This window comes from Natator depressus, chromosome 2 (assembly GCF_965152275.1).
Source record: "Natator depressus isolate rNatDep1 chromosome 2, rNatDep2.hap1, whole genome shotgun sequence".
Lineage (NCBI taxonomy): Eukaryota > Metazoa > Chordata > Testudines > Cheloniidae > Natator > Natator depressus.
In genome coordinates, this window is record NC_134235.1 from 181633549 (window position 1) to 181648323 (window position 14775).

Consider the following 14775-nt stretch of genomic DNA (forward strand, 5'->3'; position numbering starts at 1 on the left):
AATGAATGGGAATTTTCCTTTATCCTATTCTAGATGGTTTAGTGGTCTCTTCTGGCCTCAAACTCTATGATTCTATTTTTGTTTTATTATCTCCAGGCACTTGTGCATGAGCAGCACGCGCAAGCAATTCAGGTTTCCATTTACAAAGCACAGAAAATAAGTTTGTCAGCTGCATCAATAAATAAATAAAAATCCAGCCCTTATTATGGTAAAACAGAACGTAAAATTGAATTTACCTGAGTAAGAATTGCAGAGTTGGTCTCCCACTTTGCTATTTCTCCAATTATGCAATATTTTAAGCAGTTTGAATTAAATGAGAAGCAATCAATCCTTTTAGATCCTTACAGAAATAAACTCTCCATTCATGAACAAGCACAGCTGATAATTGCCAAAATCTTGCTGTCTGTAATTGAACGCTCCACCCTTGCTATTACAGCCAAGGCCATTGTACTCCATAGCCATAGAAACAGCAATAAAATTGCTTTCTCACTACAGATGGAATAATGACCCCCACAAAATGTACCTCTCTCCATTTCCAAATGGTCACCACCTCTGGTTTGATGTGACTCATCAGGTTATATAACTTTATGGGACCAGCCTGCTGGCATCAGGTCATGGGGTCAGCAAACTAGGTGGGCATTTTTGGGGAGTCAGCAGGTCTACGTTGGATGGGCACAAACTGGGGGTGGGATTGGAGGAATCCATACCACTGGCCTACTGGTTTTTGGAGATTAAGCAGGAAAGGGGCTGTATTATTGTTCAATGGAACTGCTCCATGGTTGGGAACCCTCTATAAAAATGAGCTGCAAAGGATTTTTTGAATGCTAAGTTTATGGCTTTTCTTGCTTTGCTTTTCTCTAATGCATAAAGAAAGCCTGAAAAGTATTGGTCAAAGAAAAAGGGTTTTTTATTGTTGTTGTTTTATTTTTGGCTTTTTTTTATCTTAGAAATGTTAGGAATGTAAAGTCTGTTCTGGCCTTAAGTCATACCCAAAGGAGCTCAATCTATTTAGCTCATCAAAGAAAAGGTAAGGGCAATTTGATTATGTCTGTAATCACCGGCAGAGGGAGAAGATGTCTGGAAGTAGAGAGCTCTTTAATCTATCAGACAAAGGCATAAAAAGGTTCAGTGATTGAAGTTAAAGTCAGCAAATTTCAAATGGAAATAAGGTACAGTGCATGTAAGGACCATTGGAACAGATTACTAAGGAATGAGGTGTAAATTCTCCATTTCTTGGAGTCTTTGAATCAAGATTGGATGTCTTTCTAGCTGACATATTCTAGTTCAGCCACAAATTATTGGTCCGGAGACAGGAGTCACAGGATGAAAGCTAAGTTTTGTTACACAGGAGGGCAGATTAGATTATCATAATGGTCTCTTCTGGCCTTAAAATCTATATATCTCTGGATACTCCAAGGCACCATGTCTTCTATATATCAGAATGCATTATTTTTACTGTAAACTATTTGGGGCAGATATTATCTTTACATTTGTGCGCTACAGGGTGTTGAATATATTATTCATGCTAATCAAATAATAAATAATAACTTTCATAAGAACATACATAAGAATGGCCATACTGGATCAGAACAATGGTCTATCTAGCCCAGTATCCTGTTTTCTGATAATGGCCAGTGCCAAATGCTTCAGAGGGAATGAACAGGGCAATTTTGAGCGATCCTCCATTCCCTGTCGTCCAGTCCCAGCTTCTGGCAAAGCTTTTCTTTTTCCAACAGATCAAAAGCTAAAAACAGAATAGTGTAATAATATCAGTACATTTACAGTAGAGGCTAAAAAACCAATGCAATGACTGTGAAAACGACTCACTTACCTTTGCTTTATAAGATGCAAACTGCAGCAAATTAATCAAGCATCAAGAACACTACAATTGTCAAAAACAAAGGCCATTTAAAATACTTAATAATTTTGATACATATGCTCGTGTTTTTGTGAACTGTGTTGTCTTATGCATTAGGACAGAGAAAACAAAAAATCTGCAGCAGAAATCAGCATCTACTACAATGGGATTTGTTATGTTTTACATACACAAAGAGAGACATACATCACAGAATCCAACAATACCTGCTATCAGGATAGACCTTTACGTGCTGTGAAATTCTAAAGGTCCTAGACATAACACCTTTTCTTATAAAATGCTCCCAACTATATCTAACTGGCTGCTCTTAGTATAGAAAAACATTGCCTGTAAATGGAAAGTCATTAAATATTAATGTCTTGCACTGTTTACTAAGGCTAGACTCCTACTGACTTCAAGAAGGAATCTTGCCTGAGTACTAAAGCACTGAGGCCATTACTATTGATTAGTGATTGGAAGAAGAGACCCAAATTTTTGCCCAAAACTTGAAATGAGCTTTTTGAGGTTAGAAAAAGGTTTGTTTATGTCTCTACTCCTCCTGGTTTCAGCTGGGACCTGAAGAGGAAGTACCAAAATACTGCAAGAAAGACTATTCTCACGGTATTTCTGAACTTGCCAGAACCAAGAAGTACATGAAATCTCTTGAGAAAGTTTCACAAGAATTCCAGATCAATTTCTAGGCCAAAGAGAGGTGACTAGTTTGAACAGGCTAAAAATAAGCATGCAAAATTTAGGGAGGGATTCTGTCTCCACACTAGTCCCCCTGGCCAGCCCTGGTGTGGGAGCATGGTGGGACAGAGATCAGATGTGCGGAAGCATGTTAGAAGTAAGAAAGGGTGGGGGAATAGCACCAGAATGCTAAGAGGAGTTCTGGGCTGCTCTGAGTGCACAGAACACCTTGTGGCTAACTAACTGATGCCAGAGCCATATTGATGGCTTAAAGCCACCTTTGCCTCCTCAGCCCATGGGCTATGCCTTTTGTGCTGTACCTCCAGGAGGCTATCTAAAGCAGAATGAACATGTGAACCTCCTGAGGTTATCAATTCAAAAGGATTAACTCCATCTATCTAGTACTTCTGTCACAATATGTTAAGCTCTCAGCCCTAATGTCAGTATACGTGCCCCCAGAACATTAATGTTTTCCTCATTTACATTTTATGTGCATATGAATTTGCCCCTGATAAAAGTGAAGGGCTCATAAGCAGTTACTACACTGGTGTAAAAATCCTCAATGTAGATAAGCCTTTTCAACCAGCAACCTGAAAAATCAAAATTTTATTAATTATTAATTATTATTATCATTACTCTAGTGCCCAGTGGCCAGAGCCCCGCTGTGCTAGGTGCTGTATAAACATATAACAAAAAGGCAGGCCATGCCTTAAAGAGCTTGCAATTTCAACAGGCAAAGATGCACTTGAAATTCTATTCATATATATTTTGCAAGCCCTCCATTAGAAATGTTTCCAGGCCAGATTCTGTCTTGGGATATGTGCAAAAAACATCCACTGATTTAAGAGCTGCAATTTTATACTTGAGGGTTGAATTTGCCCAAAAGCTACTTTTACAATTTGATTATTCATTTCAGTTATCAAATGACGAGGCTCCCAAGAATGCCCACCTATAAAATAAAATTATATGTTAATAGCCCCAAAAACTTTTGTAACACCATTATAAGATGTGGAATTCAAAATCAATATTGTAGTTTTGATTTATATAAGGGAACTTACCAAGTAGGTGTACTAGTATATTTTTTCTTTCATTCCCCAAAACACTGCTCTAATGTGACACTACTGTGAATGATGTAGACACATTGGAAATGCCAACTGTCTTGCAAGTCAAATACCAGAGGATTAAAGCTTATTCATTTTATTTCATTTTAAATGAGAAAGCAAATAAAACTGAGAACGCTTGTTGCAAACTAGGCAGATAGCCATAATGTTCTTGAAAACTTTAGAAAAAGTATATAGGTCAATCTGGTATCCAGGTCAGTCTTGTTTATTTGTACCCCATCTAATCAAAACTTCCTAGTAACTTTCCCCAACACAATGGATCAGTCCCATGTTCCCCATAAATCTATTTATCCAAATATTTTGGACATCCACAAAACCTTTCAGACAGGTAGGACTGTATTATATTTAAAAAAAAACGAAAAAACTAAATAGGTTGTCAGAATCTTCAGAATTTTCAATAAAGCCTCATTGAAGAGCAGTGCTTGATTAGCCATAATTACCAGCACACTAATAACAATAAATAAGGAAAGTTGTCCCTTAGCTCTCAGTCTTGGTTGGCTGGAAAAGGAAACAACCTTTGCTGCAATCCTGCAAAGCTGCAATTGGTAGGGACGGCTGGTAAAAAAATTAACGATGAGCGGCACTACCTCAGATTACATTTTGATGGAGCTTGATCACTTACCAACTTAGTCTTTTCCTTTATTCATTTAATTAAAATGTTTGTGGATGAAAGTAGTGCTTATTAAGGAGAAGGACTAACACTTAGTGCTCAAGCCAGATGCTGCATATGGTTGCTCCAGACAACTCTGCTGGTGCACCTCAGTCCTGAACAGAGACCTTCAACTATGCTGACCTGTGTGATGGCTTGTAATATGGACAAATTCCCTGCTGGAGGAGAGATCCCCGATGGTGATGGTGAAAACATGTTCTTCTTCCCTTTGGAGGTCTCACTGGAGACATTATCACTGCTAGATTTTCAGGTGGCAGCTGTGGCACCTTTTTTTCAGGCCATAGTTGGTCGCAGGTCTGCCAACGTCTCCTCTGACGAAGACCGTGACACAGTCATCTGCATATTTGTGACCATCAGGCTACATTACTGCCATGCACTCTATCTGTTGCCTTTGAAAAGTATTCAGAAGTTTCAGTAGTAGAAAATGTAGAGGCTTGCTGCCGTCTCTGCTCTGCCCTGGCTCCAGCTCATTTCTGATGGGAATTCAAGGTGTATATACAGTGCCTATCACATTAGAGACCAAATCTTTGATTGGGGTCTCTGTGTGTTACCTGAAACATAACTCAACACTTCTCATTGCAGGAATTGTTATCCTGTTGATTGATCTCATTGTCAGTTACTGGGTTAAAATCTCTGCTGCTGATGGCAGGATGTTGTCAGTCATAGGGCCACATCTCTGGAAGTTATTCCCGCCAGCAGTCTGCTAGAGCCAAAGTTTAGTTAGATCCAGGTTGGGGTTATCTGTTTGCTAAAGCCAGAAGTGCTTGAGGAAGGTGATGGGCCTGGCATACAATGTAGGATGGATCACCTGAAGGATTCCTGATTTAGTTTAGTCAGGGCCCATGTAATCTGGGATGAGGGAATTTGCTACCTAATGCCCCAATTGCTGTCGAATTGTGCAGCAGAATCTAAGATTTTATTTAAATAAAATGTTACTTACGATAACAAAGAAGCCCTTCCTGACATAAACTGTTGTAATCTGATGTACTGCTGTCTTCCTGGGTCTGCTGACATCCAAAAACAAATGCTCCGAGACTTGCGTTAACTCAGTGGGGTGTTAACTTCAAAACCTTATTATGAAAATGTAAATGTCAACATTGTTAATTATTTTGCTGCTTATCATTTTTTGCGGAATCATCTAGCAAATATGCTTATTCTACAAATCAGTCATGACCTAGGCTGCCTTTGATGCAAAACCCTACCTGCCCTCTGCCCAACTGCTACAACCTCCAGCTAATACCCCGATAAAGTCCACAATGCAGGAGTGCGTTGTAAAAACAAAAATCTACAGTGCACTGAAAATTTAAAGTCAGGGTAAAATAAACTGAGTTTAAAACAAAATCAAACAGTAAGGAATACTCTGCTGATTCTATTAGTCATTTTCATATTTCATTCAATAAAAGCCTTCCACTTTTTAAAAATGTACTTGAAAGTTCTGCATAATTTCCAGTCTGCAGCTCCAGTATGATATGAAAACCATGGTGATTTGCAGCAGAATTTAGGTCCAGGTTATTGCAAAGTATATGAAACCTTTCCTTTCCTAGCAGAGACTGGGAATTAATTTGTTGCTGATATGGAAGAGCGAGTTACACTGCTAGCTTTTTAAACTGGTATTTGTTATTTTATAAATTTGATTGATTTTATAAATTAAGTGTAAGGCATCCAGGTGCCTTTGTAATGGTTTCCGTTACCAGTTCCTATGGGATAGATTCTGACTCTGACTATACACCCATATGAGGGATTAAGAACCCCTATTTACACTTCAAGAGCTGTACAGACTTTGGATCCAGGCATGTAGGAGTAAGGGGAGCCACTCACCTGGATCAGAAATATGTGGAAACTTAGCCCCACTTCTCTAATTACTGACCAAGGTAGCTAAACCAAGCTATGTGTATGTGTGCGTGCACACGCTTGTATACAGGAGTAGTAATTTACTAGTGGTACAGGCCAGAAGCAAGGACCAGATCCTTGAAGGTGTTTAGATGCCCAGTTCCCATTGATTTCAATAGACATTAGGCACTTAAATATCTTTGAAGATCTAGGCCTAAGTTACTAGCTCCCAAGATCAAGGAGCTCAGTTAAAATTAAACTGAGATCATAAAAGAAAATAAGTTTAATTTTGCAGTTGATAGGTTTGTCACAATCCACAATATATTTGTGTATTTATTTAATACAACACTGTGACATGTGACACATTTTGTTGTTATGTGTGTCTGTCTTTGGTGCTGCAGGGAAGTTGTTCACAGTTGAATCCAGAAACAGCTCTCAGGATCTGGACCTAACCGCAGCTCAGAAATTGTGTGCTGACCTGGGTGCTCGCTTAGCCACTGCAGAGGAACTGAGACGGGCTGTAGTGGACTGTTCTTCTGCCGCATGCACCAGAGGTTGGCTGGCCGACGGTACCATTGGGTAAGGAGAATGGAAACAGCAAAATCCAACCTAACCAGCATGAATGATTGCTCTCAAACAAGCTTTCCCACTTTGGGTAATATTATTACCGAGAAACACTGGCCACAAAGAAATGCTTATGTAACCAAGTCTCAAGTGTTTCATTCAGATAAGCTAACTATGCTGTTACCTTGCACAAAATCAGTCACGTACAGCTGATGCTGCAGAGATGTGAGTGTACATAGATCACCTAATACACAGTTCTAAAATATATTCATCTTCCTTTTAATCTTAGAAATACATTGTTTCAATCAAATTCCCTTTGGCCCACAAAATATCTTGTTTAAATCCAGAAAATATTGAGTAGCTAGCTGTCAATATCTTGGATGTTGTCATTCGCTATTATTTGTTGAATACCAACAGTGTACCAAGCTCTAAAGGAATGTAGGCCAAGATCCTCAATTTAACTCCCATTCTGAGAGTTAGGTTAGGTACCTAAATGCTTTAGAGGATATGAGCCTTACACTTTACAGGCCCAATCCTGCGGCCACTGAAGTCAATGGAAAAGCTCTTATTGACTTCAGTAGTGCAGGGTTGGGCACCCTGTGGACAAAATAAATAACAAACACAGGGTCTGATCCAAAGCCCATTGAAGTCAATGGGGCCATGCAGCGTAACTGTATTAGTTATTATTAATTTTTATAGTGCCCAAAGGAGTGTTAGGTTCTTCACAAAAACAAATTGAAAGACATGTTTCCGTCATAGGGAACTTACACTTAGAGCTGACGTGATGAGTGTGGGTAACAAACCGGAGGGAATTGGATGAAAAAGGACATTGCTTCAGCTATATGATCACACAGTGACTCAGTTTAGGCATGAGGACATCTTGATGGTTTAGATAACTGTGATAATTGATGGACTTCTTGTGGGCACTGGGAAGAACTACACAATTTTTGATCAGTGGACCAAAATTTACAGGTGTAATTTATCTAGATGGTAAAATTGTTGGGGCAAGGGTGCCAAACTATTGGGCCTAACATCACGGGGCCATTATCTCACTTGAGGTCTCTGAGTGTTCATGTTTAAATGGAGTCACTGTGTGATCATACTGCTGAAGCAATGTTCTTTCTCATCCTATCCCCTCCTGTTTGTTACCCTCACTGGTCACATGATATCTAAGTGTAAGTTCCCTATGACAGGACCATGTCTTTTTATTCGTTTCTGTGAGGAACCCTAGTACACCTTTGGGCACTATGAAAATAACAAAACAAATAATAAATATTAAGAAGGGTGTATTAGGGAGAGACTCTCAGAAGAATGTTGAATGCATGGTGGATGAGGTCAGGGAGCTGGTCCCAGATATGGGAAAGCCATATGGAAAAAAAGCACAAAGACAAAAATGGAAGAAGGGGAAAGACTGGATAGTTATGTCAGGGACAGGCAAGCTGATAAAAATAAAATAGAGTTCTCAACTGTCAAATAAGTTTCTTCAGGAAACAAGAGAGCAGTAAGTAACACTTCAAAGCCTTTGAATTTCAAGGTGCTTTGCAAACATTCAGGAACCTTCCCAACATATGATGTGAGGTAAGGAAGTATAGTTACCCTCATTTTATAGTTAAGAAAACTGAGACATAGAGACTTACTTAATGGTACATATCTATGTAGTCATTAGCGACATGGGAACAGAGGCCAGATTTTTTGGCTCCAAATCATGTGCGTTAAGCACAAAGCCATTCTTTCCTTCCCTCATACAGTAAACCATCCGGCCTTCATTTTCAGAGATCCTGAGCACCCACAGTTCCCATGGACTTCAACAGGAGTTGTAGGTGCTCAGCACTTCTGAAAGCTAGACTTTGAATGTTTACCATCTTCACAACAAGCGAAAAAGTGTATTTTCCTGTATGATGTATGGATTGGGACACTTTAAGTTAGGTTTGGTTTAATCTAGAGTGTTTTACTATAGTTCTATTGTATACAAAAATAACTAAAATTGACACATGGGAACAGGGACCATTGTACCTGACTGAATAAAACAGGCTGGTGTACAGCCAAGGTCTGCATGGTGGAGGCTCCCTAACAATCCCTCCCTACCCCAAAAAACCCCTGATCCATCCTTCACTCACCCACACCCAACAACCTTCAAGTTCACACCCAGGCTCTTTCGCAGCAATTACTTCCCTCTCCCTCAGCTCCTCCGTTACCCTTGTCTCCCCTAAGCCTTTGCACTGCTTCTGAGGGGTGCAGGAAATATATTTCTGTATTGTAGTTTAAATGAATTATTACTCAAAGTTCTGTATTAATATGCCTAGTATGGAATCTATTTGTCAAAAAATATTTCCTGAATCTTTTTTGTTGTCTGTATTGTTACAGACATAGTTGCTGACAGGTATTTTGAAATAAATCACCAAAATAATTGAAACTGGCATAATTATATTGTGCTATTTTGACAAATGAAATATGCAGTATTTTAAAATATTGTGCACAGAATTTTTAATGTTTTGGTGCAGAATTCCCCCAGGAGAAGATATAGGTTGGTCTTATCCCTATTTTACAGATGCAGAAACTGAAGCACAGCAACATCAACATGATAATCCCACTTAAGAAAATGGAAGAGTGCAAAATTCTGTCCTCCTGGACAGACACATAGCCACATTTATTTTTGCATGTGGCACATATCAGTAGATACAATACTATGGCCAGTGGTGCATTATAACAACATAGGAAAGAAACAGTGACTTGCTCAAAGTCACACAGCAATTCCATAGCAAAGCCAGGAACAGAACCCAGGTCATCTGATTCCTAGTTTTGAGAGTTAACCACAAGTACATCTTTCCAACTTGTGAACTCTGCCTTCAGCTGGTTTCTCACCTCTTTAACCTTGCTCTACTCTACTGCTTCCTTCAATTTGTATTTGCAAAGTTCTCTTGAATAAAGTACATTAGCCCATTTACTGTCAGTGTCTAGTGTTGACAAAGTTATGTTTTTCCACAGAATACTGTCCCCTTAAAAGTTCTTAAACTTTAGGGAATTATTAGCTTTGGTGACTGTTATTAGTTATTTTAGATAGCATTGGGCTATATGCATTTTTAATGATAAAATACAGTTTCCCATTATTTTTTTCCAAAGGATAGAAAATTTTACTATAAATGAAAAAAACTTCAAAGGAAAGTAATTATTTCCGGCACTCTTTTTTGTCCAAATGAAAGTGTTTAAAATTAATTTTAAAGTACTTTTGAAATTAAAAAAAAATCCAGTTAAAAAAAAAGGAATAAGATAGGTTCCATCACTCAAACTTTTTCTTTTTTTCTCTTACCAACCCAGTCCCTGAAATAGGTTGCAGGCCTGAAAGCCAAGAAAACTATTTTCATCCCTACAATGTACATGGCAGGATTATTAAACGGGTCCTTTTATACAACTTTTCAGTAGTATTAAATGAGGAAGTGGGATGGGTGGGGTGGGTGAGACAAGAAGTGTCCCCATTCTTCCCTCTAAGCACTGTCAGCATTTTAAAGGTGCAAGAAGACAACAATATTTTCTATTTTCTGAGCCACAATAGGCTGACGGGCTGATCTCAACTGCTCATTGAAGTCAATGGTGCTATGACAATTTACACCAGTTGAGGATTTGCCCTGAGTACGTGATTATGAAGAATGCTAAACTATTCATAATTAACAGCAGTTTGCTGCAGCACATCAGAATGCAATAGCTCTGTAGGACTGAATACCAGCAGCTCCCATTAAAATTACTAGGAACTGCTGGATCCTCGGCACTTTTGAAAAATTAGGCCACCTGTTTAGACGTTTAAATAATTTAGGCACCAAACCTTGGTCTCACTATGTAAAATATTAAGAAGAATACAAAGAACCCCCAAACAACAAAAGCATGTCTTGAAGCATATGGAATACATGTAACTCTTATTTTATGAGGGAAAATAGGACACTAGGGTCATATGGCAAACCCTGACAGAAAAGTACAATTAAGATGTGTTTCTTAAGAATTAGAGAAAAGAAAACAAAAAATGCAAGTCTCAATGAAGTAAATGGTCGCTCTTAAAACCGTTACTCTGCTTTATACCTGAGGGGGGCTCTTTTTTGGTGAGGACTCCCACTGTGTTAGACACTGTATAAAGACATAGTAAGAGACTGCCCCTACCTCAAAGAGCTGATAAGAAAGGGGAAAGAGAGACCCAGAGAGGTGAAGTAACTTGTCCAAGCTCACCCAGCTAGTCAGTGGCAGAGCCAGGAACAGAACCGAGGTCTCCTGCATAGGGCTAGGTGGAGTGGAAAGGGTCTCATTCTCTTCAAGAAGACAATGAAAATTAGGGAAGGAGATGACAGCTCTGGTGGGGATGAAAGGCAGCTGTGGAGAGGGGCTGGGAATGAGTATATTTGCCCTGAGAACTTCAGTACAGAACACCGAGAATGATTATAGGGTTTTCACTATAAAGAACAGCTATTTTATAATATACTGTATGTGAGCCCCCACCATGCTTGATCATCAGAGATTCAAGGAAGACAGAATAATCTGTGGGATGTTCATTTTCCAACTTTCGGAAACCTAAAAATAAACACAAAGAAGAGGCTGGAATGAAAACCTAAAGAACATACTGTACCGTGCTGGAGGGCTTCACACAGGGTTTTCAGATTGAATGTTTAAATCCAAAAAGTAGTTGCAAAAGATCATCATGCCTTCAGAAAGCATTGCACCTCTTTCTTCCTTTCATTCACTGGCAGCTCACTTACTGCTTTTATTGGGTCATTAATCTGACAGGCAAATATGTCACAAGAGTGTCATTTTGTTGCAAATAGCTATTAGCACTTATTCCAAGATGACAAATGAGAATTACAGCAGGGAGGCTGGAAAACTTAACACCACTTCACTTCCTAAAATATAAAAATGTATACTACCTTATCTCCAGAAGGTGCTAAATATTTTAGAATTCATTTTAGAAATGTTTGTGAGCTTTTCCTTTGAACCCACCAAACACCACTCTAAATCTTCGCATGTGAAAAACGGATTTTCAAAAATTAAACTGACAGTAACCTGAAAAGCATCGGCTTGATCTCTCTTAAAACCAAAGTCCTCTATTTATCCACACAACAGGTAAAAGGCAATGGCAGTGCAAGCTCCCCAGTGCTGCCCTGCTGATGTGCCCCAGTCCTAAAAAGAGCCAATTTTGGGAGTGAGAGGGTTTCTGTGGGCTTTGAATCCTTGATACATATCTGCTGAAATTACCAATTTCAATTGTGGACATCTATTTACTCGGAACTGGACTGTGACCACCCACTAAGACTGCAGCATTGCTATCAGATGGCAACAACTTTTGGTCACTACCAACCTGGGCTAAATTTGAAATAGTGATCTAGAGATGAAAGGATCCACATAATATTGCTTGATGTAATGTTCTGGTATGTGTGTGTGTGTGGTAGAAGGAGAGAAGGATGTGTCACGAAACCAATGACTTTTCCATTTAAAATGAAATCAGTCATTCAGACTGTTTCTTTTCTGCTCTGGCTGCCAATATCTAATCTAAGTATTTCCCAAAGGAGCACTAGGCACTAAATAAATATGTAAAAATATTTTCTTTCCAAAAATAGGACCTAGACTTTTCACTCTGCCCTCACATCATGTTGGTTGTTGTTGTCTAGAAGGCTAAACCATTTTGTATAGCTCCACTACTGGAAGGCTTGACTATACAGAAGGGTCTTACATTGTGTCCTAAAAGTAGTAAGGTTTGGGATCACCCGGATCTTTGTTGGCAGGGAACACTGCAGCTCGGGCTCCCCCCCCGAGAACACCCTGCCTCCAGCACTTGAATTTCATCTCTGGGACTCCCAGCTGCAGTATCTTTCGTGATCAGAGTTATCCCGTGTCACAGAATCAGTGCTGATCTCTGAGACAGATCAGACCTAGACCCATCAGGGATTTAAAGATTAGAACAATATCTTGAATAGAATATTGAACTGGCAGTTAAGAGGGCAGAATGTGTGAAGCAGAAGACCCTCCCGAGGCAGGATTTTACAAAGTTGGTCAGCAATAGACTGAGGTGTTCCCTACTGGCTTTCACTATCAAGAAGGACATGGCTCTTTTTGACCATGATGGCACAGTTTGTCAGGAAATTCACATCACCCAGGTGCCCTGCTCCGACACCCCACCACCAGGGAATTCAGTCTTTTTTTTTTAATCCGAGGTGAAGGGATCATGGTTGTTGACACTTCTCTCTGGTTGAATTTCCTAACTTGGAGTGGTCTGTGGAAGAAACGGGACAGTCAATGTGGTGCTCCTCGTCTGACAGATCAAGGAGTGTCCTGTCAGAAGTTTGGACAGGACCAGCCATCACAATTTCTGAGGTCAGGGTCAAATCAGCAGATGGTACATGCTGCATCCTCTGACTAGCAAATGAGGATGCCTCCATTCAGATATCCTCACTCTGTCCCCATCGTGGATGTCAAAAAATGTATTTCTCAATATAAGAGTGAGAGCATAATAGGAATAACTGGCAAATAGGTAGTACTCCATCTGATCACCTGCATTTCAACATCATCAGAACTATTCATGGCATCCTACATACTGAAGTCCTCCTCTTGCAACAAGCTCATGCCTGTTCATGTTAGGGTATATCTACACTGCAATTAAAAACCGATGGCTGGCCCATGCCAGCTGACTCAGGTTCGCGGGACTCGGGCAAAGGGGCTATTTAATTATGGAGTAGACCGTCAGGCTCAGGCTGGAGCCTGGGCTCTAGGACCCTGCAAGATGGGAGGGTCCCAGAGCTAGGGCTGCAGCCCAAGTCCGAACATCTACACTGCAATTAAACAGTCCCTTAGCTCGAGCCCTGCAAGCCCCTGTCAGATGGAATGGGCCAGCTGTGGCTTTTTAATTGCAGTGTAGACATACCCTTAGTGTCTCAGACCTACCCATTGCTAAACCCTAGCCTCCTCCAGTAAAAGCTGCAAGATTAAATGGGCATTATTTGGCTACAGATAATCTTGTTTCAGGGTTAAACCCACTTCCACATGCTTCCTTCTACAGTCATTGATACTACAATACTGTATCTTGTATATTGCATACAACTTAAAAGATTAGATTTCTTTAAATATATAATAAAACAAAGATGAAGTATAATTATACTGCAATATAACATTAAAATAATCATTATTACGTTAATCAAACATTCTTAACTATTCCCAGACAAAAAACTAAGGCAAGACAGAATGAAGCTTGAGGGTAGTTTGAAGGAAAAAGATCACCACAGGAAGTTTTCAATTATCCTAAAAGCAAGCATTACTAACCCAGTGAATTCAAAGGTAAGGTTAAACTATCAAAGATTCCAAACATGTTAAAGTATGGAAATACAAAATTAAGATCCTCAAACAATTCTGATTCTCCCCTATAGTGATACTATGAAGGGAAAATATTGTGAAAAAAATCTGTACTCTCTTTAAAAATAAGTTATGTCTAATTTGAGGCCACAAACACTAAAATGTCTTAATCATAATTGTATGATTATTGAATGGCATCAAAACTTACTAGCATTGCTCTTGGGACATTAATTCCACCGGGTTGATCATTTGATACTTTTATGATATAAACTACAACACAACCACAATAAAGTTAACATTTAACAAGTAAAAGAGGAGTAGAAAATACATATGTGCAATTTAGCTGAGTTAATACAGCAGAAGCAGCCTTAACTTTTCAATTTCTTGACTTGGGCGTGCTTGATTTCCCAAGCTTAACAATGAAGTATTTTTATATTTAGTTATCTTGTTTCCTTAAAGAAAAAATGAAAAAAGAAATCCAGAGCTATTTGCATGGGGAGATTACAAGCTGCACTTGATTCACTTCAACATTCCTTGAATAGGGCAAGAACTATAGTTAGCACCACTGCCACTAAAAAGCCTTCATCTCATATGCATGTCTCAGCTAAACTCTCAGTTTAAGGGCACCACTAAAGCTGAAGGGCTGATTGGCAGAACCAACATTTTAAAAGCTCCATGAAAAACCTTAAATAAAAATTCTAATGCCTACGTGTGAAACCGGCATCTCT

At 39.3% G+C, this 14775-nt stretch overlaps 1 protein-coding gene and 1 long non-coding RNA gene across 2 annotated transcripts in view; one reads left to right on the forward strand and one right to left on the reverse strand.

Annotated features, from left to right (window-relative positions):
• LOC141981634 (uncharacterized) overlaps positions 1-373 on the reverse strand; it is a 38969-nt gene extending 38596 nt beyond the window's left edge. Inside the window, exon 1 of the long non-coding RNA XR_012637869.1 lies at positions 237-373. This is a non-coding gene — a long non-coding RNA (uncharacterized LOC141981634). The remainder of the gene's footprint in view (positions 1-236) is intronic.
• SUSD5 (sushi domain containing 5) overlaps positions 1-14775 on the forward strand; it is a 67155-nt gene that overhangs the window by 4267 nt on the left and 48113 nt on the right. The window contains exon 2 of the mRNA XM_074943259.1: positions 6568-6745. Coding sequence (XP_074799360.1) covers positions 6568-6745 — 178 coding nt within the window. The remainder of the gene's footprint in view (positions 1-6567; positions 6746-14775) is intronic.